The sequence below is a fragment of the Colletotrichum graminicola genome (genome assembly GCF_000149035.1).
Source record: "Colletotrichum graminicola M1.001 genomic scaffold supercont1.23, whole genome shotgun sequence".
Classification (NCBI taxonomy): domain Eukaryota; kingdom Fungi; phylum Ascomycota; class Sordariomycetes; order Glomerellales; family Glomerellaceae; genus Colletotrichum; species Colletotrichum graminicola.
The window spans coordinates 603,937-627,645 of NW_007361027.1; the positions used below are offsets into that span (position 1 = coordinate 603,937).

The following is a 23,709-nucleotide window of genomic DNA, read 5'->3' on the forward strand; positions in this document are numbered from 1 at the left end:
TGGTTCGCGTGTGGCGGCCGATTGAGGTTGCACCCTGATTCTGAAGGAACCAGACGCTAGGCTGATTGGGGCGGGAGCTTGGTTCGCTGTTGCTAGGTCTGGATCACAACACGCACGATGATCCATGTTGTTGACCGCTGCCGCAACGTCGTCTAGTGGGTTCTGGGTCAGAAAAGCTCCACAGCACCTTCCCGCGCGACCGCCGCAAACGCCAAAAGCACCAAAAGCACCAACACCGCTGCGTCTCCACCATGGACTGGACTGCGCTCCCACCCATCAATCATCCGCGGAGTATCAGAGACAGTACGGATAATGTACATACATGCCTAGGTAGTAGACAGATATAAACACTAAACGGCATAACCTTTGCTTGATGGTGGTGACACGCTCATGGTAAAGGACGTTGGAGACATTGATGGACGAGAACTCAAACAGGGCCCTTCCTGTCAGTGTCGTCCCTAGCTTTCTTCCCATCAGAGCCTTCCTCCCATGTTGTACACTAAACAACTGTATTTGGCATACCTTAGGCACAAACAAAAAGAGAGGGCCAGTCACAGTCACACACACTATGGCACTTGTCCTACCAGTACTTACTTGGTCAATAGCATCTTCCATGTCGTTCCTCGCTCCAAACATCGTTCATCAACGGGTGTGCACATGACCGCTACTTGCAGATGCAACTCATTCAGATGCAAACCCGGTCAACAGCGGACAACGCCCGAGTCAGACTGCAAATCTGGGGGAGAAGGCCAAACATTCCAACTGCTCCACCCCTGCCACCTTTTGCAGAGGTACCTGTAAGTTTTAAGACAAAGTACGGAGTAGGGACCACCTCCTATACCTTACTTGCGAGTGCACTTGCACTGCACAACATTGGATCATCACTTTACCACCACCAGCATCCTACCTTGAATAGATAGATAGGCTACCCAGATCGAACTATATCTTGCGCCGCACAGGAATGGGCAAGGCGAGACCTCACTCTCAGTTCCACTCGTCATTCCCCTCCTTTTTTTTTTCTTTCCCTTTGTCTGAGGCCTGAAACTCTCTTCTTCTTCTTCTTCTTCCACTCTGTTGTGTGCTAGTGCTTGCGTGTCTGTGTTGTTTACAATACCTTCCTTCCCACTCTCTGCTTGCGCATCCGTCTCTCCCCTTGCTTACACTGCCTCACCTTCCATTACCAACACTGCCTGCCCAAACTACCTAACCTAACTACCTACCTACCTCTAGGCACGGCTACGGCTAAGCAACCATCAGTACGGTATCCGTACCCCTTCAACCCTTTCTTTTCATCATCCTTTCCGCCCAGCAAATCTTGGCCGCCCGACCTACACTCGTTGACACCGACTCGTCGACCGCGACAGCCCAATACGGATACTCGGGCTCTCCGAGGAATACCCAACCTACATAACCTACCTACTACACGACTGCCGCGTCCGCACTGATAACCCACATCTCCGGCACCTTGCCAACCTCCTCCGCCCATCTTTTCCCACCCCCTCGACACTCCATCATTCTCGAAAAAGCTACGCGCTCACTCTATCCTCGCCCTTTCGTTGTAGTCCGATATGGATCCCTCAACCGGGCCGGGCGCAATAGCCCATGAGGAGTCCCACGATAGCTCAGCCGCCGCCTCGCCCACCGATACTCGTCATCGACCTTCAAGGTTTGACTCCTATGTCGCGTCCCGCGAAGACGGTTTGTCCGAAAGTTTCCAGTCATTCCAGTCCACCGATACGGTACGGAGGCGCCCAGAAGGTGGCTATGGTACGTACGCCCGACCCGCTGCTGCATGCCCAGAAACTCAATACCACTTGTCTGTCTGAGGTGCCGAGTTTACTCAACAGAAAAACCCTGGCTGACATCAACCCCCGCTTTGTGCCTTTGCAGGCTCTATACATACCCAAGCTTCCGGTTCGCAATACCCGTCTGAATCCTCAGCTCACGACCGTTCTCATTCTCGCTCCACCCAAGCTACCCGATCGCCCATGATGGGTCCCGAACGCCCCAAAGCCTCGAGACCCCGAAAACCCCCGATGCCCCGTCGACTCTCGACAAACCCATCGGCACCGCATCGCGGCGAGGTCTTCTCGGCCGATGACGATATTTACGAGGTCGAGGCAGACGCTGCTGAACGCCATCAAGGCCAGCGTGCCAACATCTATGGCACCCGCCGTCGACCCCAGCTGCCGACGACACTGTCGCGCGTGCAGTCCACCCACAGCGAGAACAATGAAGACGAGGACGACGAGGACGATGGGCCGCGAACCCCCCGAGCCGACGAGAACGTACCCGAAGAGCTGGAGCGCGACCCCTCTGTACACCCCGATGAGGAGGACATCGGAGTCGAGTCGGATGGTGACGTGAGTGATGCAGAGAGCTTCACGCTCAAGGACCGCCAGCAGGCCATCAACCAAACGCATCCCTTTGGTATACGATTGTGGAAGCCTGCCCTGTACAAGAAGGATCGCTCGGTGCAGAAGAATGCCGAGGGCGACATCCACTCGACTCCTGGCGGCAGAGTGCATAGCTGGCTTCTCTTCTTCAATCTCCTCTGGACATTGCTGTTTGGTTGGTGGATGGCGGCTTTTTCAGCACTCGGTGCTGTCGTGTGCTTCCTGTTCGCCGCGACCCCGAGCGGCAGAGAATACGGCAGAGTTCTCTGGGGACTGGCCGCCTACCTGTTCTATCCATTCGGCAAGTTTGTGCGCCTGGAGCAGGACGAGGCCTACCTACACGAAGACCAGGGCGAAGGACGAAGCATTTCCGAGTATGAGCAGTGGCAGAACGGAGATCTGGAATACGGCCGCCTGTTCTTTGGCCCAGAAGGCTTTGAACGTACCCGGTCGATTGTTGGCCGCTCGCGCAGGAGCATCGACTCGGAGCCGAGCGAGACGGACAGCCTTCTGGGCCGCTCTCGACGCGGCGATCGGTCCCAGACGCCGCCGCAGACCAAGCGCCGACTCTTTGGAAGAGGACAGTGGAACATTGGACGCGTCGTCTTCTTCCTGTTCTTCTACCTGCTGCTTTCCCCGTCGCTGATACTGGTTTCCCTCATCTGCTGGTTCTTCGTCTTCTCCATCCCAATGGGTAAAGTCACCATGCTGCTGTTTGACCAGCTACGACGACATCCCTTGGCGCTTTCTTTCGAGGCCGACATGGTGCTCTCCCGTACCGCCGACACGCCGCAGTCGTCGATCCTCTTGTGCACCTACCGCGCGGTTGGCATCAAGTACTGGAAGTACACCATTGATGGCACCAACGTCTTCTTGATCAATCTCATGGGTGTCGTCTTTTTCGTCATCTTCGACTGGTTGGTTCTCGACAACGTTCTCCACCTGGACCTCTTCATCACCTCGCCTGCCTTCCTCTTCATTACCGGCCTGTTTTCCATCGTTCCGCTTGCCTACTTCATTGGCCAGGCTGTCGCCTCCATCTCGGCTCAGTCATCCATGGGAGTCGGTGCCGCCATCAACGCATTCTTCTCTACCATTGTTGAAGTCTTCCTCTACTGTGTCGCCCTTAGTCAAGGCAAGGGCCATCTCGTCGAGGGAAGCATCGTCGGCAGCATCTTCGCGGGTATTCTTTTCCTCCCTGGCCTGTCCATGTGTTTTGGCGCCATCAAGCGCAAAACGCAACGATTCAATGCCAGATCTGCCGGTGTCACTTCAACAATGCTGCTGTTCGCCGTCCTCGGCGCTTTCGGCCCTACGCTCTTCTACCAAATCTACGGCACCCATGAGCTCAACTGTCTGGACTGCGTTAGCCACAGCGGTATCGGAGGTGGCCTGTCGCCAGTTGGCGATGGCCGTGACTGCAAGCGATGCTTCTTCTCCCAGACTCCAGCCCTGAACGACCGATTTTACCTCGAAGCTGTTCGACCGTTCTGCTACTTCTGCGCCACGTTGTTGTTCCTTTCTTACATTGTGGGCCTGTGGTTCACTCTGCGAACTCACGCGGCCGTCATCTGGAATTCCGAGATCGACGAGAAGAAACACGAAGAAGCGCACGCTCATGCCAGACAATCGGTACCTCACTCGTTCGCCGAGACCACTGGCACCTCTGTCGACGTCCGTGACTCCCACCTTTACAAGCGCATTCTCGGCCAGTCACTGAAGCAGGTCGGCCTTGCGGCAAAGGGCGACGACGCTTCCCGCCATGATTCCACGACTGGATTAGGACTGGCCCCGGGCAACGGCGGCGTCAGCATCCCGCATGTTGTGCCCCCCAAGTCAAGCAGCAGTGAAACAGTCCGCTCCACCGTTCACATCCCAGGATTCTCAGAGGCCGAAAACAACGCTCTTGTCCGCGAGGTTGCAGAGATGGCTGCCACTGCAGCTACAATCGCCGCGCGGGAGCGAATGCCTCGCAGAACCTCAGCACAGCCCGGATCTTTGGGTGCAAATCTTCCCCGCACCCCTGCTCTGCGTACCGCCGCGGTCCCCGAGGCCGAGGATCTCGCGGCTGCCAGCACTGTGCAGGTGCCCCATGGTGGCCACGACGCCCCCAACTGGAGCCGTGGCAAGAGTGCCATCATTCTCATGGGAGCCACTGTACTCTACGCCATCATCGCGGAGATTCTGGTCGACACCGTTGATGTTGTTCTCGAGGGATTCGCCATTGACGAAAAGTTTCTGGGCATTACTCTCTTTGCCCTAGTCCCCAACACGACTGAATTCTTGGTAAGTTCGGATCTGCTGTAAGCCACCCGAGATGTCGACTAATGTTCCATAGAACGCCATCTCCTTCGCCATGAACGGCAACATTGCACTGTCCATGGAAATTGGTTCTGCTTACGCGCTCCAAGTCTGCCTGCTCCAGATCCCGGCGCTAGTGTTCTACTCTGCGTTTTGGGCGACCACCGAGGGTGTTGAGGACGTGAGCGCGCGCACCTTTGCACTCCTATTCCCTCAGTGGGACATGGTGACGGTGATAATCTGCGTCTTCCTGCTCAGCTACATGTACGGCGAAGGAAAGAGCAACTACTTCAAGGGTAGCATTCTGTTGTTGAGCTACCTTGTGGTTGTTGTCGGTTACTACCTGTCGGGCTTCACTGAAGATGGCATGAGCATGAACCGTTTCGACGTCATGGGCGTCGACGGACAGTACTCGTCCTACAAGACGGTCGGTCGTCGCCTCAATGGCGCCGTTCTCCAAGGATAGGGAGGTTTTACAAGAGAGATGAAGGATGACGGGTTATGATATCCGAAGCGCAGCGAATATTAATTAAGCACTTGTCGAATTGTTTGAGTTGATCAGGGGGGAAGAAGCTGGGTGGTCGGAGCGGAGAGCAAGTTTGGCATCTGGTTGTCCGACAAAGGGCACGGCTCACTACACGAGTTCATTTTATCAAGCAGGCGGCTGCAATGGTACGCTGACGGCGTTACGGAGAAGAGGACGTATTACCCAGATTATTACCCTTTTGTTTCATCGCGGCCCGTTCCGAATTTACATGTTTAATTGATATCAGACCTCCAGACCATTGTCATCCTTGTTGCATGTTAGTGCCGACATAAGACGCGGGTCTCTCTTCAACGACTTGCATCTGCCAAGTGCCATTGATTCCTGCCCGAACGCACTAAAGGCGCAGGCGTCATCTTGTCTGGACAGGGGATAGGACGATCATCGTCATGACTTGGTGGGTTGGCATAACGGCAGCAACGACGGTGAACAAGTGGGAATGGATCTTGGCTGCGAGTGAAATTAAAACGGAGAGACACTTTATCCAGGCATGAAGGAAGGCCTGACCGCCGGGACGTCGGAGCTTCTGGAGCGGGGGTTACATTCAAAAAGCGCTTCAGTATCGTTGACATATCCGTGATGCAAGTTAGCGGCAATCGAAACCATATTCTTCCCCACTCTACGGAGCGGGTCAAGTCTTGATGTGTACATGACGGCATCGCATCACCATACAACACTCTCCATTGGCTACGCTGCGGACATATGCTCTCCTTTCGGGGGTAGCGGCGGCCATGCGGCTGGCAGCTCAGCATGATTGCGCTTGGTGAGATGAGTCGTGGCCTGGACGAGCTTCCAGCTTAATACAGGCGGACGCGACGGCCGTTCGTTCTATATCAACGCCGCCGCCCCGGTCGATCTCGGGTCGAAGCCATTCGTCTTGGACACGTTTTGCCTACTTCCCACAGGAATCTTACAATAAAATCGATCGATTAACCATGGCTCCTGCTGAGCCGCATGCTATTCCCTTCAGGGCAAAGGGCGAGATTCCCGAGTTCAAGGAAGAGAGGGAGGGCTGGAAGGGCTACATTGAGTGGGAGAAGTACCCAGAGAAGAAGAAGCAGGTTGAGGATCTCATGGCACAATATGACTTCCCTGACGTGAGTAATTGATCGGGTGACATTTCGCAAAATCATGGCCCATGGTCGTTCGTGCTGATACCAATCTCAAGCCACCTCAATTCCAACTCGGACCGTTGCCCGACACCAACCCTATTCTCACAGGTGAACGATGGAAGCAGTATCACTATGCCCTCGGACTGGGACACCTCGTCGACACTAGCTGGGACATTGTCAAGAAGGAAAAGGCCGAGGACATGATCCACGTGCTCCAGTTTCCGTACAATGGCGAGACCCCGCGTGTAAGTGGCCACGAGGTCCTTCAGAGCCGTTGCAAACAAGGCTGACACCCCGTACAGAAACGCCTTGTCGAGAAAGAGTTCACCGACAACAAAGACCACTTCGTCCGCAACCACGGCGGCATCCCCGAGATCGACGAGGACAAGTACACGCTCGACATCACGGGCCACGTTAACAACCCGCAGACCCTCACCCTCCACGACCTCAAGACCAAGTTCCCGCACCAGAGCAGCGTCGTCTCTCTCCAGTGCTCTGGCACACGCCGCATCGAGCAGATCGCGCAGTATCCAGGCGACGGCGACGAGCTCATCAATGCCCCCTGGGGCGAGGGCGCTATCGGCACGGCCCGCTGGACGGGCGTCAGCTTGAAGAAGGTGATCAAGTACTGCGGCGGTCTGAAGGAAGGCGCAGGCCACCTAGAATTCTTCGGCGCCGACACGTACTTCAAGAAGGGCAAGGTGTACAACTACGCCGTGAGCGTGCCGTGGCGCAAAGTGAAGCTGAACGAGGTCCTCCTCGCGTGGGAGATGAACGGCGAGCCGCTGCCCAAGATCCACGGCTTCCCGCTGCGGACCGTCGTGTTCGGCTACATTGGCGCGCGGAGCACAAAATGGCTCACCGAGGTCCGGGCCATCCCGCACGAGAGCGCAGCACCAGTGCAACGGCGGGAGTACATCTACTATACGCCGCAGATAGGGAAGCAGAACGTCAAGTATAGCAATGGCTTCTCGATCCAAGACATGCCCGTGTCGTCAGCCATTATGACGCCCAAGGACATGGAACAGATCGTCCACGACGGCAAGGTGACGCTGCGCGGCTGGGCGTACTCGGGCGGCGGGCACTGGCCCGTTCGAGTCGAGGTCAGCTCCGACGGCGGCTCTGTGTGGTACGAGGTGCCGTACGACAAGATGACTAAGAAGTACTTCCACGCGTGGCGGCTCTGGGAGATTGATATGCCCGTGGACGCGGAGGGATGGCTGGAGTTCTGCGTGCGGACGTGGGACAACTCGTGCAACACACAGCCTACCTATGTGCGGTCTGCTTGGTGAGCCCCCCCCCCCCCCCCCTTTGTCCCTTTCTGCTCCATACACTCCATCCCCATTCCCTGTCTGGTCTGAGAGCGATGTATGAGGAGGAGGAAATACTGACGACGGCATAGGAACTGGGACCTCCACGTCACGTCCTCGTGTCACCGCATCAAGATCTACAGCATGAACCGGTCCCGGCCCGCGACAGCCGCCAGGCTGAAGAAGCTCGAGGAAAAGGGGGATCCCATTGTGCCGATCACGCACCCCGTCAAGATCGATCTGGAGTCAGATGAGGAGTACGAGAGAAACATGGCGGCGCAGGGTGGCCGGGACCCGGAGGAGTGAGAAGGGGGGGTTGTTTGGTGGACGGAGATACACACGCTTGTCCATCGTTTTGTGGACCGGTTAGGGTTCTGCAGTACGCCCGAAATACGGCTTTGCAGCTCATGCCACGACTTTTATGACGCCAGTGACACATGAAATCTTACGCGGTTCGACTATGCCGACCTGGTTTATGTTGCTCTTTGCTTGGCCTCAACTGATATGGCTCACTGTTTTGCCCATGGCCCTCTACGCTACAGAATCGTCACGCCAAAAATACACCTATGGAAACAGAACATCGACTTGACACACATACCGGCACCTCGTACCGGAGCACCATGTCTGCCTACCACATCAGTAGGCTCCAGCAGTGCTTGCTGACAATTGGCGCCAACCAGCATGGGCCGATCTGGCCTTTCTACGTTGCTGAGATGTACATGCAATGCTTCGCAGTTTTGAGATTACAGGCTGAAAAATACGGGCGCCGACATACTGACCCTCCGGTCAAGAAGCGCTGATAAAGGCCGCTGCGTTCACTTCCGTATCACCCAGTTTCTTTCTCTGTTTAAAGACCCATCCAGTTCCCATTTACGCTCCCGTCTAGGTCGTCAAAACCCGGCACGTACCCATTCCCGAACATGGCCGAGAACTGGTCGAGAGCTGGTGGCATTGGCGACAGGCTCCCATCAAGTCCGAAGAACGGCATCGCGGGCGGCAGTGACGCCGTGCCCTGTCGACCCGCCCCGGGGGCGACGTGTCCGCCCTGACCTTGGCTCCCGCGCCCAAACATGGCAGGATGCGGCGGGATGGGCAGGGCCGCATCGAGGCCCCTATCGCTCCTCGCATCCTGCGCCGGCATGTCCGTTTTCCACAGCATTTCCCATTTCTTAAACCTTGCGTAATCCGACTCCTTTGCGGAGCTGGAGTCGTCCGCCGTGTCCAGCCTCGAGATGGCGCGCTCGAACGCCTCGATCAGCGACATCTCGGACTTGGCCGACTCGCCACCCGCCGACATCTCTTTGAGCATCGCCATGCCTTCTCTCAGCGCATCGCGCAGGCGGTCCGTTTTCTTCTGGAGGCACTGCGTGATGATCACGAGCAGCGCGGCGCGACAGGAGCTGAACTCGGTGTACGATGCCCTGGCAAGGCCGACGCTGTTGCGAAGCAGACGGCACGTCTCCACCACGCACAGCGCCGCATCGACGCAATCCGCGACCAGGACCGAGCGAGGGTGTATTTTGCCTGTCGAGCTGCTCGTCCGTGGCGGTGGGGCCGAGTCTGCAGGCGAACCGGACGAGCTTGCGGTGCTGCGGGCCGAGTCCCGGGGGAAGATGAAGGGACGGCCGGCGAACATTCGGACAAGGCAGTATTCCAGTCTCAGGTGCATGGTGGGCCGGAAGACTTCGGGGCCCGAGGTAGGATCTTTGCAAAACGTCGGCTCCGGGAGGCTGTTCCACCAATTGTGGAGTTGGGCTTTCATCTCGACGAGCTTGGCCATGCCTTCGGGTATCTCGTGCTTTTCGTACGTCTTGAATAACGAACTACGCATAAAGGTTAGATGGAGCGCTGGAGGTAAGAGCATTGATGACGGACATTTGATGGGCTATCCGGCTCAAGGCGTTGTTGAGCTGGAGTGTTGCCAACATGTGTGCTGTGTTCGGCGGTGCAGGCCCCGGCCAGATATCTGTGCGATCTCGCGGCAACTCTGCATCGACATCGCCGGCGGCGATGGATACTGGTCGGCCGTGGAATATGCCAATGCGCCTATGATGAGTAGTCAGCACGAGCCCAGACGTCGCAGAGAGACCTTCCGCACTTCTCGGTGGTGTAGGCCGTCCACCACACCCGATTCCTTGTCTCACGGATGACGGGATCAATGGCGTCCCCGGGATACTTGCGGTGCATCCCGTTCTGAATCGCCAGCTTGACTGCGAGGTTCAAGTAGACGTACGACAGGCCCGAAGCATCGAGCGGCAGCGTATACAAGCCGATCAAAAGACATGCCTGGACGCTTTCCAACGACGATATTGTGATGACGTCCGGGACCAGTCGGCATGCCTGCTGGTAGAACATGATACCAATCGTATCCTCGGAAAAGGGGCTCGAGTCGGCAGCAGCACTGGGAGGCCCGCCTCTCTCGTCACGAGAATCTAGATAGGCATATTGCGTCCCGATGGCGAAGATTATGAGGATCATGCACACGGTGCCGACATCTCGCCGCGTGAGGGACGCCGAGTTCTCGTAAACCAAGTCCAGCTTCTCGTTCAGCCAATGGCGTTCGACGTAAAAGTAGCTGGTCTCGGCATGGTTGAAGAAAGCGTGGACCAGGAAGTCGGCGACGTAACGCGGCGGCAGGGACGACAGTGAAGCCACGGCGTTTGATGACGACTGCAGCTCTTCCGGGCGGTAGTACTCCTTGAACTGTGTTTTGGGGCCATCCGGGGCGTCCTGGGTGATGGGTCAGCCAAGACTCCCCCCCCCATCACGGATATACAAGTCGGAGAGGACCTACGTTTACACACTGCTCGATCCACTGCTTTATTCTCATGGAGAAGTTCCAGTGCGAGAACTCACCCGAGTAATCTGCCGAGGGTCAGCAAGGCGTCTCTGATCGGACGTTGGAGCCAGGCCGGGGCCACGCCTCTTACGTGTGATGTTGTTCTCCAAAGGCTGCACCGTGATATCGTCTACCTTGAAGGAGTCTGAGCTTTGCGATTGCGCTTCTGGCTCGACGCCGACTTCCGGCTCCATGGAAACATGCGCTTCAGCCCCGGCCCTGCATGCCTCCGGGCCGGCACGTCCCTTCTCGACAGACTCGGCCAAGGTCTTTAGTGTCTCGGCATCAAGTGTGCTCTTGCCGGTGTAGTGCTCCAGCAACCGCTCCATGCAATGCATCCTCTGTCTCAAGTGAGAATCATGTTGCGGGGGGTGCGGCCTGTGGCATTCCCCGAGGGCCTGGTCAGCCAAGTGTTGGCGCAATCAATGGGATCTATACATGGATTCGTATAAGATGGGGAGGGGAAGGGAGGTACCTACCTTGCCGAGGCCTCGGACCCGGGCTCATCTCTGGTGGTGGGCGTGAGGAACTCACACTGCCGGCGCAAGCGGGTGCACCGGCGGCAGGGGACTCCTCCGTCGCATTTTTCTTTGAGTCTCCGGCATCCGTCGCAGCTTGGTCGCGTCAGCATGGGGACAAATCTTTGTCATTGAAAAGTTGCAACGAGAGAGAGAGAGAGAGAGAGAGAGAGAGAAACAGCTGGGATTCATCCTACGCTCGAACTGCCCGCTTGCGCTCTTTGTCAGCGACACGACGCTGCTTGTGTCGTTGCAGACGCAGGCTGTCCTCGGGATCCATCTAGGCACGGTACGGCTCGGAAATGCGATAGCCGATAAGCATAAAAAAGACAAACCACGTTGATAGCACGCGGCGGCGGCGCCGATCAACAGAGGCAACCGAGGGCCCGGGCCGGTGGTAGTAGGTGCAGGTCCGGAGTCCGGAAAGGAAGGTCTGGTTTCTCCCTCTCTCTCTCTCTCGGTGTCTCGTCAATCCCTTGCCATTCCACGATTCAGGACGGGCATGGTATGTGGGTGTGGATAAAGTGTGTGAGTTGAACGAGCGATAGTCCCGAGGTTGTGTGTGATGGGCTAAAGATAGGCGGAGGCGAATGCCCGTCAACGTGCGTGCCTTCCTCTCCCAGGGGAGGCAAAATCTCGGCGAAACCTGCGCCTCGGCGGGGGACCGGAGCACGACCCGCCCTAACCCCCCCCTCCCTCCCCAAAGACGCGGGGGGAAGCCGTCTACATCCTGGTCGGAGCCGAAAAGTGCATCGACACAGATCCTTGAACCCAGGACCTGGACCTGGACCTGTTTGATTAGAAACAAACACTTCTTCCGACCGCGGTGGACTTTCCTTCCGTTTAATGCCTACTCTAGACATCCGCATGTTGTGCGGAGGACTATCGGTAGTGGCCACGAAAGAGGCGCACACCTTTGCTAGGCAGAAGAATCGCTGGATTCCTATACCCCCGACAATCCGCAATGATGAACTGCCCCGGCTTCCACGCAACCAGAAAGGTCCAATGCCACAGGAACACTGAAACCGGCGCTTAGGTTGATTGCAAGCTGCAGATGAAGGCAAGTGGGCATCGGCTGCGCTCCATCCGATATCCTCCAGCCCAGCCAGACCCGGGCGGGAAGGGAAGCCCAGCACTCCCTAGACTCTGTAGTGGGGTATGCGGCGGGATGTGTCCGAGACCGGAGGCCGACCCGGACGTGCCTACGGGACCGGCAAATTGCCGGTCCTTGTACTATGCAAAGGACAAATCACATGGACGCAGTGACCTTCACAACTAATCGGCTTGTCAGCCTCGTCACAAGGAACGCATGCTTCTGTGACGGTGTTATGGCGAGCCCCCGGGAGACGGAGGGTACTCGGCATGCTGCGAGTTTCTTTCCTGGTCCAGCCAGCTTTCCTCGGATGAATTAAACCAGTTGCGTATCCTTTGGCAACACATCAAAGAAGAAAACCTCCAGACTCCTTGTACTATGCCGATTTTCAAAATGATCCGTTCAGAAACAGGCATCAACGATGAATTTAGCCTTCAAACCAAAGTCGTTGGCATTGACCGTGGTGACTTTCGCGTGGTCAACGACAATTCTCGTCCTACTCCCAAAGGTAGTCATGACGGCCCCTTCATGCCACTCAACACTATGCAATCCAATGTGGCGAAGGATTATTGTCCGATATATCTTGCTCAATTTTGTACGCCTTAGCTATTCCTGTAATTATGATATCTATGCAAAACGCCCTCCAAATGGGTCTAAAGCCATTCCTAGCCTGCTCTGAGAATCGGCAACCCATGCTTATGCTATCCTTTTTCCAGTTTTTTTTCTTTTTTTTAAATCCTCGCCGCGTCCCGACAGTATTTACAAGGACGAAAAGGTCTTCTCAAATGCTGACATCAAAATGGGAACTGTAATGTTGTCAGAATAGAGTGCCACGTTGTGGAGGGGCGTCAATGACTTACTGTGAGCCTCTTCGAAGATAAGCATGGGCCTGAGTCTGATGGTCTCCTTGCCGCAAGCGCCAACGTTGACGCCAAGACGCTTCATTGAGCTCGTAACGGCTGCCGCACTCTGTGTATCGAAAGCGATGTAGGTTCTGTGGCATGTATCAGTGGAAAATGCTCTGGCTAAAAGGTGTCAAGTACGGCTTCACTCACCCCTGGCCCTTGCCGCGCAGGTTCTGAACGTGGTCAGGGTACTTCTGGGCAAGCTTCTCCATCTCGGAGTAGAGGGCATCTCCAACGCGAGCCTATCAAGGAGTTAGACAAAATGAACAGAAGCAAACAGAAGAGCAGCATCCATACAGTTTGCTCAACAAGTTTCTTGTTCAGGATCTCTTCAACAACAGCCTTGCAGACAATGACACGAGCAGCGTCACCGATCCAAGTGTTGAACTGGCGGTAGGCCTTGTCGGGGACCAACATGCGGTCGCCGAAGAAGTAGCCGGCAGTCTGAGCCTTCTTGGAGAAGGTGACGATATCAGGAGGGGAGGTAAGGTCCCAGTGGGCGTGTCCCCAGAACTTTCCAGTAGCACCGAAACCTGCCGCCAATGTTAGCACCTCTACACTGAGAGATAACGCTGCGGAACAACTTACCAGTCTGGACCTCATCAACGATCATGACAACGTTGTGCTTCTTTGTGATGTCACGAAGACCCTGGAAGAAAGCCGGGGACGCGTGGTTGTCACCGCCCTCGGACTGGATAGGCTCGACGATGATGGCGGCAACGGGGCAGTGCCAGCTCTGGATCAGCTTCTCAACCTCCTCCAAGCAGCGCTTCTCCTCAGCATCGTTCTCGGCCGCGTGCTTCTCGAGGGGGTACTTCAGCGCGGGGAAGGAGGCCTGGGGCCAGTTGAAAGAGGGTATGTCTAGCTTGTGAACGGCCTTTGACCGGGTGGTAGACAAACTGCCGAAGCCTCGGCCGTGGAAAGAGTTCTTGAAGCTGAGAATGGCGAGTTCGGGGGAGCCAGGGGTGGTGTTGTGAAGGCAAGAGCGGACTTCCTCATCTGACCACTCGGCATCACCACGCTCGCGGCGACGGTAGAGCATAAAGGCAGCCTTGTAGGCCAGCTCGTTGGCCTCAGAGCCGGATTGGGCGGTGAAGATGTGGTTCAGGCCCTCGGGAGCCACCTTCATCAAACCATCCTGGAGGAGGTCGTGCCAGAATGCCGAGGGGAAATTGCCGATGGCAGGTCTGTTGACAAGGGCCGAGATCATCTCGGGTGACTTGGCAGCCTCGATGAGAGTGGGGTTGTTGTAGCCAACCGGGATGGAGGCGATCTGCGAGTAGCTGCCGGGAAAAGATTAGCGAGCTGCGGGTTGGCGCACTGCCGTGTATGGTCAGCGGGCTTTGGGGGGGGGAAACGTACACATCGAGATACTTATTGCCGTCGACATCCACGATACTGAAGGCTTAATGTCAGCACCAGTCCACTGACGGTGGCGATAATGCATACTAGTTTCCAGAGCTCTTGTCGTAGTCGACGACAAAGTATACGGCACGGGCGTCGAAGAATGCGTCGAGCTTCTTTGCGCTCGCCTTGGACACGGGTCCAGGCACCTCCGTGGTGACCGAGTGTTCAACGACGGCTGGCATTGTGGCTTCGATGTTCTTGCGATCTCGGGAAGTTGGTTGCAGCAAGACTTCTGTTTGACTTTGGTGAAAATAAACTTCATCGTCAGCTGATGGGAATCGAGTATTTATCGTCCGAGACCCTGTCCGCGAGCTTCCGTTTGCCCATCACAACCGGGAACCGGGGACGAGCCGGCCGGCTTGGGACCGGGCCAATAAGAACGATATCCATCAAATCCAGCACGATCCACACTATCCCGGCTGATTGCGGCCTGTCGTGATCACATGCCGCCTTGATCATCTTGTGGTGATCTCCTTTGTTTTGTGGACTTGGTTCGTAACTTTACCAAGTGCAACACATCGGTATGTGTCAAACACCCCAGCAACGTATCGCATTCCAGGTCCCGGGCCGGTCCCACTGAACCCAAAAGTCAACCCCGCACCGGTATCAACAGGCAGGGCGGCCATGTTACATCAGTAGTGTCGCCGATTCGACGCAATCATGGGACGCTCATATAAACACCAGCCCGCAAGAGGCTTTTGAGCTTGCTGCAGCAGACTTGAGATATCACACCACCTTCCTTTACTTACGGTCAAATCGAGATACGTTACTCTCGTTCGCAATGGCATCGGGCGCACACCAGGTGAGTCTTATCGAATACTAGCGGAGAAGCGGGTCGAAACTAACTCCGACACAGTTGAAAGATGCTTCGCTATTGAAGACATCATGCTACGTGAACGGGCAATGGGTTGGCGCAGCGTCTGGCAAAGTCTTCTCCGTTGAAAGTGAGTATGGCCGTTTGTCATCTTGTGGCGGATCGAGACTTACATGCAGATAAGACCCCTCTACTCTTGCCGAGGTTGGCAAATGCCCCGAGTTCGACGAGAAGGACACCGAGGCCTCCATCCTCGCCGCCCACGATGCCTTCAAATCCTACCGCAGGACGCCTGCACGGACTAGGGCCCGGCTATTGAGGAAGTGGTACGACCTCATGACGGAGCACGCCGAGGACTTGGCCACAATCATCGCTCTCGAAAACGGCAAGCCCATGTCCGACGCAAGGACAGAAGTTGCCTACGCCGCGTCCTTTTATGAGTGGTTCTCGGAGGAAGCTCCCAGAATCTACGGCGACACCATCCAGGCGAGCAACCCCAGTTGTCGTCTGGTGACCCTCAAGGAGCCCATCGGTGTCTGCGGCCTCATCGCACCTTGGAACTTCCCCGCTGCCATGATTACACGCAAGGTCGGTCCGGCACTGGCTGCGGGCTGCACTGTGGTTGTGAAAGCACCCGCCGAAGCTCCCCTGACGGCACTGGCTCTGGCGGAGCTTGCGCACAGAGCAGGAATCCCCGCTGGTGTGGTGAACGTCATCACGGCCTTGGACAACACGGTGTCCGTGGGGAAGGTTTTGACCACGCACCCGATTATCAAGAAAGTGTCGTTTACGGGGTCGACCGGCGTCGGAAAGCTCTTGATGAACCAGTGCTCCACGACGTTGAAGAAGCTTTCGTTCGAACTCGGCGGAAACGCCCCCTTCATCATTTTCGAGGACGCGGATCTCGACGCAGCTCTCAAGGGCCTGATTGCGTCAAAGTTCAGGCTCTCGGGCCAGACGTGCGTGTGTGCTAACCGCATCCTGGTTCACAGCAAGGTCTACGAGAAGTTCTCGCAGATGCTGGTAGATGCCGTCAAGAGCTTTGTCGTTGGCGATGGATTCGGCGAGAAGACGACACACGGGCCGTTGATCCACGGTCGCGCAGTTTCAAAGGTGGACGAACACGTAAAGGATGCGGTGTCCAAGGGAGCTCGCGTGCTCCTGGGCGGCAAGCCCCGGACCGATCTGGGCCCCAACTTTTTCGACCTCACTGTCTTGGCCGATATGAAGCCCGGCATGAAGGTCTGTTCGGAAGAGACGTTTGGTCCCTTGGCGGCTCTGTTCGCCTTCGAAACGGAAGAGGAGGCCATTGCACTCGCGAACGACGCCGACGTCGGTCTTGCGGGGTACTTCTTCAGCAAGGATGTCTCCCGATGCTGGCGCGTGGCTGAGGCTCTGGAGGTTGGCATGGTTGGTGTCAATATCGGTAAGTCCCGACCTGGATAACTCGACGGGAGATGAGCAGCACTAATCCGAGAATACAACACTATAGGAGCCATCAGCGACCCAGCCGCGCCTTTTGGTGGCGTGAAGCAGAGTGGATTTGGAAGAGAGGGCAGCAAGTATGGTATTGACGAGTTTCTGGTGACCAAGATGGTCATGACCGGCATTGAATGATGATGAAGATTTCCCGCTATAGAGTTCGATACCAATTAAAGAGAGATTTCCTTTTCTAACAGATGTACGACGGGAACGCAGGCGCTCGTGAGAATAGATGACTGTGTAGTTCGAAGCGGGATCAGCAAGAACAAGGAGGAGTCACATTTGGTTGTTGCTCTGGTAATCGTAAAGCCTGTGTCGTTGAAGATAGCATCAACCCTTGGTGGCCGGCGTTCGCGCACCGGCAATTTGATGACTGTAACCAGACAATAATGCGAGAACCAGTTCGAATGCTCCATGTCGAAATTCCGCATCGTATCGGCAGGGACTATTCTGCCGGCTCCATGATTGAGACCTTGACCGTCTGTTCCCGGAGGGACCGGGCCGGCCGAGAAAAAACCGGTCGCCGAACCGGACCCACTCTTATCTGAATCCGGGGAAACATTCAGTTCGCATTGCTTCTGGTAATATGATCGATTCCGCTCCGCTGTTAGACAGACGGAAAGCCTGCTCGAATCTACAACGTAGCGCATACAGAGATTGTGATAGCGCGGGCTAGGAATGGGGGATGACGATGCCACCCCTTATTGGTGGAACGTCACCCTGCGATGTGGTCCGAATGATACGCCACTGGGATACACGTTGGCAATGGCGTTGTACTCGACCATGCCCACTGGGATGATCAGTGCATTCTCCCTGGCTACACCACCCTATAGTACCTGCCGACCAGACTAAAGATCGCCGATAGCACATCGTGGGGTGCACGCGGCTTAGCTTCATCTTGGAGATCATCGTCGTGACCACGTGTCGAGCACGGAGGCCGTGTGTACACGATTGGGCGCCATGTCTCGGCATGAGAGCAAGATTCAGTCGAGGATACCCCAAACCGTCTGAAGTCCAACCGAAAGGGTCTAAAAGTCGCACCAGTCGAATAGGAGATTACGAACAGAAGTAAAATACGATTGGGACAGTGCAAACAAATGACGAGTCTAGTTTGGCAACCCGAATCTTGCCTGCAGGGGCAAGCCGGTTGTTGGACCTATTGTTCGTCAACCTCGGCCCTCTCTCATTTGCCGGCCGCCCCTGTTCCCGAAGCTAGCCAAAGTCGAGATCTGACGCATGAGCACTATGTGTTCCCACAAGAGCTTCTTCCATGCTCACCAGAAAGACAATGCTCTGAATATTTGACAAGAGGCCGGTTCGGTACCACACCAAACTATCTCCGTGTGGCTTATGTTCGCTTGATTTGAGACAGGATCGGAGCCACCTCGAAGGCTGAGCTTGAGACCTATTCGTATATCGCTTGGATTGCATATCCCTGGTCTTGTGGAGCTCGGGCAATTCGCCAGGAAAGATCTAGCCATCGTCCGACCCCAGCCGGCTAGCTAACCCGTTGGAGGCATCCGATACCCGCGCGCCCAGGTGATCCGAAACGCCGAGGAGAGAGTTGCGGATAAGAAAGCTGGCCCCCACCCTGGCGGCGCAACCGACTTTCATCTATATGATTAGGGGCTTTTGCGGCAAATAAGAAAGGAAAGAAGGAAAAAGACAAAGGAAATAGTAGTAATCCGCAAATGAGCCAAGGACAAACAAGTAGTGCCAATACCTACAAAACCCGGCGGTTTACGGATATGCTCGTTATCGAATGGATGTCATTCTCCTCAGGCAGGTCGACAACGTCTTGGGGACGGAGAACGACCGAAGCTAACCACACTACGGATACTGCGTACTACAAGAGAGCTTCCTCGTTTGATGCCCTGACCCACTGCCGAGCCTCCAGTTGGTGGGATTGCCCGGTGCTAGCGCAAGGTACGTAAGGTGCTGAGAAACACGCAATCACGGGAAAATCGAGCCGTTTTGGACCGCGGTATATCCGTATATGGATGACCCAACCCAAAACACGCCATCGTGCAGGTTACTGGAGAACCCGCCCCAATCTTCCTTTGCAAGTGGCGGAAATTCAGACTACGCCTCAAGAATCCATGCCATGCTTGCTTGCTTGCACTTTGCGGACGGGGCCATCCCGTAAAGGAGCAATACGAGAGAGCCCATAGCTGCCCCTCGCTGCCCGGCTATCTAGATGGTTAGCCACTCGTGACGATTTTCTGCAACAGAATGCCATCGCTAGCAGTCGCTGCCCCCCTCCACCCCGGCAAGTTCACATGTAGATAGTATACGGCCCTACCAGCGGAGACGCCAACCCCCCCCTTCTCATTGATGGGAAAGTCCAGACTGTGGTGATCAGCCCCCTTTGGCGGCGATCACCGTAATCCCGGACTTAAGGATAGTCTGGTATATGAAGGGGGCTGCAGGGTGCATAAAACACCCACGAATCAGTGGCAAGCAAGTTCCCGCCGCTCTCTACTTTAAACAAACTCGGCTGCGGGTACCGTTCCAGAAACCATGGGCAGACAGTATGTACGAGTGAGTCTAGTCATGTTGACAGCAGCTGCACAATTTGGGCCCTTGGAGCGCTAGAACGGTACGGGGACTGCGAGATGAGGTTGTCGTCCGTCCTTTTGGAAGGGGACTGCCATGGCGAGGGTAGGGGGAGTGGAGAGGGGCCCATGGGACGAGGCGAATATGACAAAGGATAGCTCGACAAACTTATATCACCGGTCGATCAGCCGCGTTGCTTTCCTTGGAAGGTCCTTTCTCTCCAGCGGAATCCGTCCTCTTGTCTTTCTTTTACATCCGACCGAACTGACGACTGTCTCTTCTGAATCCTACCTTCTTCTTGGTATCTGCAGCATGAAGTCTGCTATCCTCTCCATGGCCCTGGCGGCCTTGGCGCCTCTGGCTCTCGCCGCCGACGCCGTCCAGGGCTCTCCCGAGGGCTTCGCCAAGGGCACCACCGGTGGCGGCTCCGCCGCCCCCGTCTACCCCTCGACCACTGCCCAGCTCGTCTCTTACCTAACCGATTCTTCGCCTCGCGTCATTGTCCTTACCAAGACGTTCGACTTCAGAAACACCGAAGGAACGACCTCGGGAACCGGCTGCGCTCCTTGGGGCACTGGATCTGCTTGCCAGACTGCCATCAACAAGGACAACTGGTGCACCAACTACCAGCCAAGCGCCCCCAAGACCAACGTCAAGTAAGAATTTCCCTGTGCTGTGATATCTCTATCGGCACTTGTGCTCGTCGGCATAGACGGCTTGAGAATCGGTTCCGTAAGCTAACACATTCCACGTCTCCAGGTACGACAACGCTGGCCTCAACCCCGTCAAGGTCTCCTCCAACAAGTCCATCATCGGTCAGGGCAACAAGGGTGTCATCATCGGCAAGGGTCTCCGTATCACCGGCGGCGCCAAGAACATCATTATCCAGAACATTCACATCACCAACCTGAACCCCCAGTACGTCTGGGGCGGTGATGCCATCACTCTTGACGGCAGCGACCTCGTCTGGATCGACCACGTCACGACCTCCCTCATCGGCCGCCAGCACATTGTTCTCGGCAACGGCGCTTCCAACCGCGTCACCATCTCCAACTCCAAGATTGACGGTGCTACTTCGTGGTCTGCCACCTGCGACGGGTAAGGAAACCCTCATCCTCCTCCCCCCTCCTTCAACACGTCTTGACTAATCTTGTTTGCTTTTAGTCACCACTACTGGGGTCTCTACTTCACCGGCAGCAACGATCTGGTGACCTTCAAGGGAAACTATATTACCGCCGGCAGCGGCCGATCCCCGAAGGTCGGAGGAAATAGTCTGGTTCATTTAGTGAACAACTACTGGGTAAGCACGTAGCATTTCTGCATTTCTTGATCTTGAAGACTTGTTGCGATGCCTTCATCGGCATCGCGCGGCCCCGCGCAGGATTTCTCCGGAAGCCGGAAACCCCCTTAATCCGATTTCGCCGGCCCCACACGGATGGATCCACTCGTAGATACGTATTTCTTCGAGTCGGGCCATACTATGCTCTTCTTACTACCCGAAAAGTGCCTTTACGACAAGACGCTGTTTGCTAACAATGATATAGTACGACAACACGGGCCATGCCCTCGAGGCCGATGCTGGAGCCAAGGTCGTTGCCGAGGGCAATGTTTTCCAGAACGTCAAAGCCACGTACCAGACCGGTCTCGCCGGCAAGGTTTTCGCCTCGCCGAGTTCGAGCGCCAACACGGCTTGCAAGCAGTATCTTGGCCATGACTGCCAGGTGAACGCCTTTGGATCCAGCGGCTCTCTCGCCGGTAGTGACACCTCCATCCTGTCAAGCTTCTCTGGCAAGAACGTTGCTTCTGCAGGCGATGCCAACTCCGCCAAGGCTGCTGCCAACAACGCGGGATTTGGAAAGATTTGAATGGGCTACTTGGTGGTGCACACTTTGGTGCTGGCCGCTGTCCAAGCGCTTCTCTGTCGATATTATACTTACATTCATCCTCGTATTTATTTGAATCTTGCTAGCATCATGCATAGCCCAGTACATATCAAATCTTTTGATAACATACATTCTTCGAACCCCGCATACGTGCGGCCTTCTTCATATCCGCCGATAGTAGATATGACTCATCGATAAACTTGCATGTTGTTGCCGTTACTGGTCCGTCAACCACGTCCTGTTGGCCTCTGTCAACGACCCCTCTAAAGGTTGCGTCCAGATATAGCTTCGCCTCGGAGATTTCACGAATGTCGTAGCAGGAAATGAGAGAGCCTTATCCAAGTGCATCTTCACAGACTTGGTGGTGTTTCCGTGAAGTAAACAGTTGTTGGTCATATCACTCAAAGCCTCACTAGCGGCCGAGTGGTGGTGAGCGAGGTTTTCAAGAAGGTCGATCACAGCTTGGGTCACCGGGTGGATGGGGGACCCTGAGTGCTTCCTCTTCCATCGGCTCGGCTATTCTGGCATTGCTCGTATGCTTGACGCATTGCTTGATTCAATTGTGTATTTCGCGGGTATTACGGGAGGATCCACGTGATATTTTCCAACTGACGTTCCGCACCAGCTTGTAACAACTCTCCATCCCCAACAATTACAAGGTGGAAAGAACAAACAAAGAAACAAGACGTGGGTTCAACCTAGGAGGGTACCTTACCTCCCTATCCAAAGTCCTCATTCTTGGCTCTGTTTTGTTAACAGCGCAGTATGCCTATCGAATCCACCACTAAGTGAAAATCTTTCCGAGATTATATTCACCAAACTTGTTTCTGGTATGAATCTCTTTAAACCCAATCATTCATCCACGCAGTCCTTGCAAAAGGAAAAAGAAGAGACCGCTAATGCCAGCACAGAAGCAGATGCCAATGATCCAAGCTTTGTTTGCGTCATGGCAGCCAAAAGGGATCCATCAGATGCCATCACTGGAGTCATTCACCAGACGAAATACCTTCCTACATTACGCCTTTTCCCACCCGAGAGGAAAATATTCTTCCTGCAGCCTCTACACAACACTCTAAATGAGATGGGATGGCCTCAACTTGCATCAAGAGTCGCTCAGTACTGCAAGACATTCCACGATGTGGAATCAACAGAGCAGCTTGCAGAAGACATCAGGGCACAGGTCCAGCAGCACCAGGCACAGTTTCCAGCCATGATCATAAGCGACCCCGATTTACATTATGAGGACGAGGGCACCACACAACTAGGGAAGTCTGCAGACGCCCAAAGTACAGGCATGCATCACGACTGCACATATGGCCGAGCGGCTGCCAACACACCAATCCAACCAAGGAACGATTCCGAACAGGGCTTACATATCACTAAGAACGAAATCAAGATCAAAAAGCAACAAGACCATGCAGGATATTATGATCGACTCCTAGATGCTGCGTATCAAGCGCACATCTTTCGGATCCGACTTGCTGCCAGGTTTCGACGAGAGCATCCAGAAGAAAACAACATTCATCTTGAAGAAGCTGCACGAACACTCCGGGACATTGAGGCTTTGGAACAAATCTGGATCACGCTTCGAGGTACAAAAGGGAAGCCACAGGGCTGGTGACGGAGAGAGACCCTTGATGGCGGCAGATGGTAGGAAGGGAGGATTGGCTGATGGCTTCATGCATGCTTGGTAAGACGAAAACATGTCATCTACAATAAGGCATGCTGATACTGGCCGGAAGTATTGGGTCTTGGACACAGAAGACCGAGATATCCTACTCAGAGAGATGTGCCCACCCAGACCGAAAAGCCTAACGTTTAGTTAGTTTTCATGGCCGTCGGTTCACAGAGCCGTGGCCCGCCATAACCACGACTCAACCAAAGAACGGACAAAGCTTGCCCGCCCCAGGACCTCCATGGAAAATCTTTCAGCTCCTTCCTAACGCCCCAAATGTTTTCCTCTTGTGTGCCTTAGCTTCGAGCTCCAAGATAAAAACATCGAAAAGACACCAGCATCACTGATACCAACAGTCAACACAGCAATAACATCAGGTCGAAAACAAATCAATCATCATTCCGGTATGTACCGCCCCCGATCTCGTCTGTACGTGGGTGTTATAGTCCTCCGATTAACCGATGCGCAGTTTCCAAGACTCTAGCAATGCTCGATCCCATCAGCGGCTGGGCCATTGGCATAACGGCTGTCATGCTTGCCATCTACGGCCCTTACACCTACTGGATCTCCCACGGCCCTACCTGGGACGAGTGGCGCGAGCGTGAGGAGGCCGCCGACAGACGACGCCTCCGCGAGGTCATCCGTGACGAGAACCGCGCAGCCGACGCGGCCATGCTTCGTCAACTTACCGAGCGAGCCGCTGAGCTCAAGGCCCGCAAGAGGATGCAGGTGGAGGAAAAGGCCGGTAGCAAGGATCAGTCGGAGAAGAAGACTGTCTGAGCGAGCGAGCGAGAGAAACAGGATGCAAATTACACGGCGTGGCTGACAAGAATGTGTCTGGGATTGAGGTTATGGGATCAGGGTTCCCTTCCTG

The 23,709-nt window shown here is 55.3% G+C and overlaps 8 protein-coding genes across 8 annotated transcripts; 6 read left to right on the plus strand and 2 right to left on the minus strand.

Annotated features, from left to right (window-relative positions):
* Nucleotides 1-1,568: 1,568 nt before the first annotated feature.
* Nucleotides 1,569-5,163, plus strand: GLRG_06342 (sodium/calcium exchanger protein; the record flags this gene model as incomplete). Its single annotated transcript, XM_008097027.1, has 3 exons — nucleotides 1,569-1,767; nucleotides 1,891-4,682; nucleotides 4,735-5,163. 3 exons carry the CDS (start codon nucleotides 1,569-1,571, stop codon nucleotides 5,161-5,163), a joined length of 3,420 nt encoding a protein of 1,139 aa, XP_008095218.1.
* Nucleotides 5,164-6,176: 1,013 nt separating this feature from the next.
* Nucleotides 6,177-7,969, plus strand: GLRG_06343 (oxidoreductase molybdopterin binding domain-containing protein; the record flags this gene model as incomplete). Its single annotated transcript, XM_008097028.1, has 4 exons — nucleotides 6,177-6,338; nucleotides 6,410-6,598; nucleotides 6,656-7,641; nucleotides 7,756-7,969. 4 exons carry the CDS (start codon nucleotides 6,177-6,179, stop codon nucleotides 7,967-7,969), a joined length of 1,551 nt encoding a protein of 516 aa, XP_008095219.1.
* A 541-nt stretch (nucleotides 7,970-8,510) lies between these two features.
* On the minus strand, nucleotides 8,511-10,840 carry GLRG_06344 (fungal specific transcription factor domain-containing protein; the record flags this gene model as incomplete). The annotated part of the gene is made up of 5 exons (XM_008097029.1): nucleotides 8,511-9,486; nucleotides 9,539-9,709; nucleotides 9,762-10,393; nucleotides 10,458-10,528; nucleotides 10,594-10,840. 5 exons carry the CDS (start codon nucleotides 10,838-10,840, stop codon nucleotides 8,511-8,513), a joined length of 2,097 nt encoding a protein of 698 aa, XP_008095220.1.
* A 2,032-nt stretch (nucleotides 10,841-12,872) lies between these two features.
* Nucleotides 12,873-14,607, minus strand: GLRG_06345 (4-aminobutyrate aminotransferase; the record flags this gene model as incomplete). The annotated part of the gene is made up of 7 exons (XM_008097030.1): nucleotides 12,873-12,919; nucleotides 12,974-13,107; nucleotides 13,169-13,260; nucleotides 13,316-13,551; nucleotides 13,607-14,301; nucleotides 14,381-14,416; nucleotides 14,468-14,607. 7 exons carry the CDS (start codon nucleotides 14,605-14,607, stop codon nucleotides 12,873-12,875), a joined length of 1,380 nt encoding a protein of 459 aa, XP_008095221.1.
* A 599-nt stretch (nucleotides 14,608-15,206) lies between these two features.
* GLRG_06346 (succinate-semialdehyde dehydrogenase) lies at nucleotides 15,207-16,856 on the plus strand (the record flags this gene model as incomplete). The annotated part of the gene is made up of 4 exons (XM_008097031.1): nucleotides 15,207-15,227; nucleotides 15,282-15,369; nucleotides 15,424-16,665; nucleotides 16,732-16,856. 4 exons carry the CDS (start codon nucleotides 15,207-15,209, stop codon nucleotides 16,854-16,856), a joined length of 1,476 nt encoding a protein of 491 aa, XP_008095222.1.
* A 2,733-nt stretch (nucleotides 16,857-19,589) lies between these two features.
* GLRG_06347 (pectate lyase) lies at nucleotides 19,590-21,142 on the plus strand (the record flags this gene model as incomplete). Its single annotated transcript, XM_008097032.1, has 4 exons — nucleotides 19,590-19,933; nucleotides 20,037-20,375; nucleotides 20,442-20,577; nucleotides 20,822-21,142. The coding sequence occupies 4 exons, from the start codon at nucleotides 19,590-19,592 to the stop codon at nucleotides 21,140-21,142; spliced, it is 1,140 nt and encodes a 379-aa protein (XP_008095223.1).
* A 1,460-nt stretch (nucleotides 21,143-22,602) lies between these two features.
* GLRG_06348 (uncharacterized protein) lies at nucleotides 22,603-22,854 on the plus strand (the record flags this gene model as incomplete). Its single annotated transcript, XM_008097033.1, has 1 exon — nucleotides 22,603-22,854. The coding sequence occupies one exon, from the start codon at nucleotides 22,603-22,605 to the stop codon at nucleotides 22,852-22,854; it is 252 nt and encodes an 83-aa protein (XP_008095224.1).
* Nucleotides 22,855-23,321: 467 nt separating this feature from the next.
* Nucleotides 23,322-23,615, plus strand: GLRG_06349 (uncharacterized protein; the record flags this gene model as incomplete). Its single annotated transcript, XM_008097034.1, has 1 exon — nucleotides 23,322-23,615. The coding sequence occupies one exon, from the start codon at nucleotides 23,322-23,324 to the stop codon at nucleotides 23,613-23,615; it is 294 nt and encodes a 97-aa protein (XP_008095225.1).
* Between the last annotated feature and the right edge of the window lie 94 nt (nucleotides 23,616-23,709).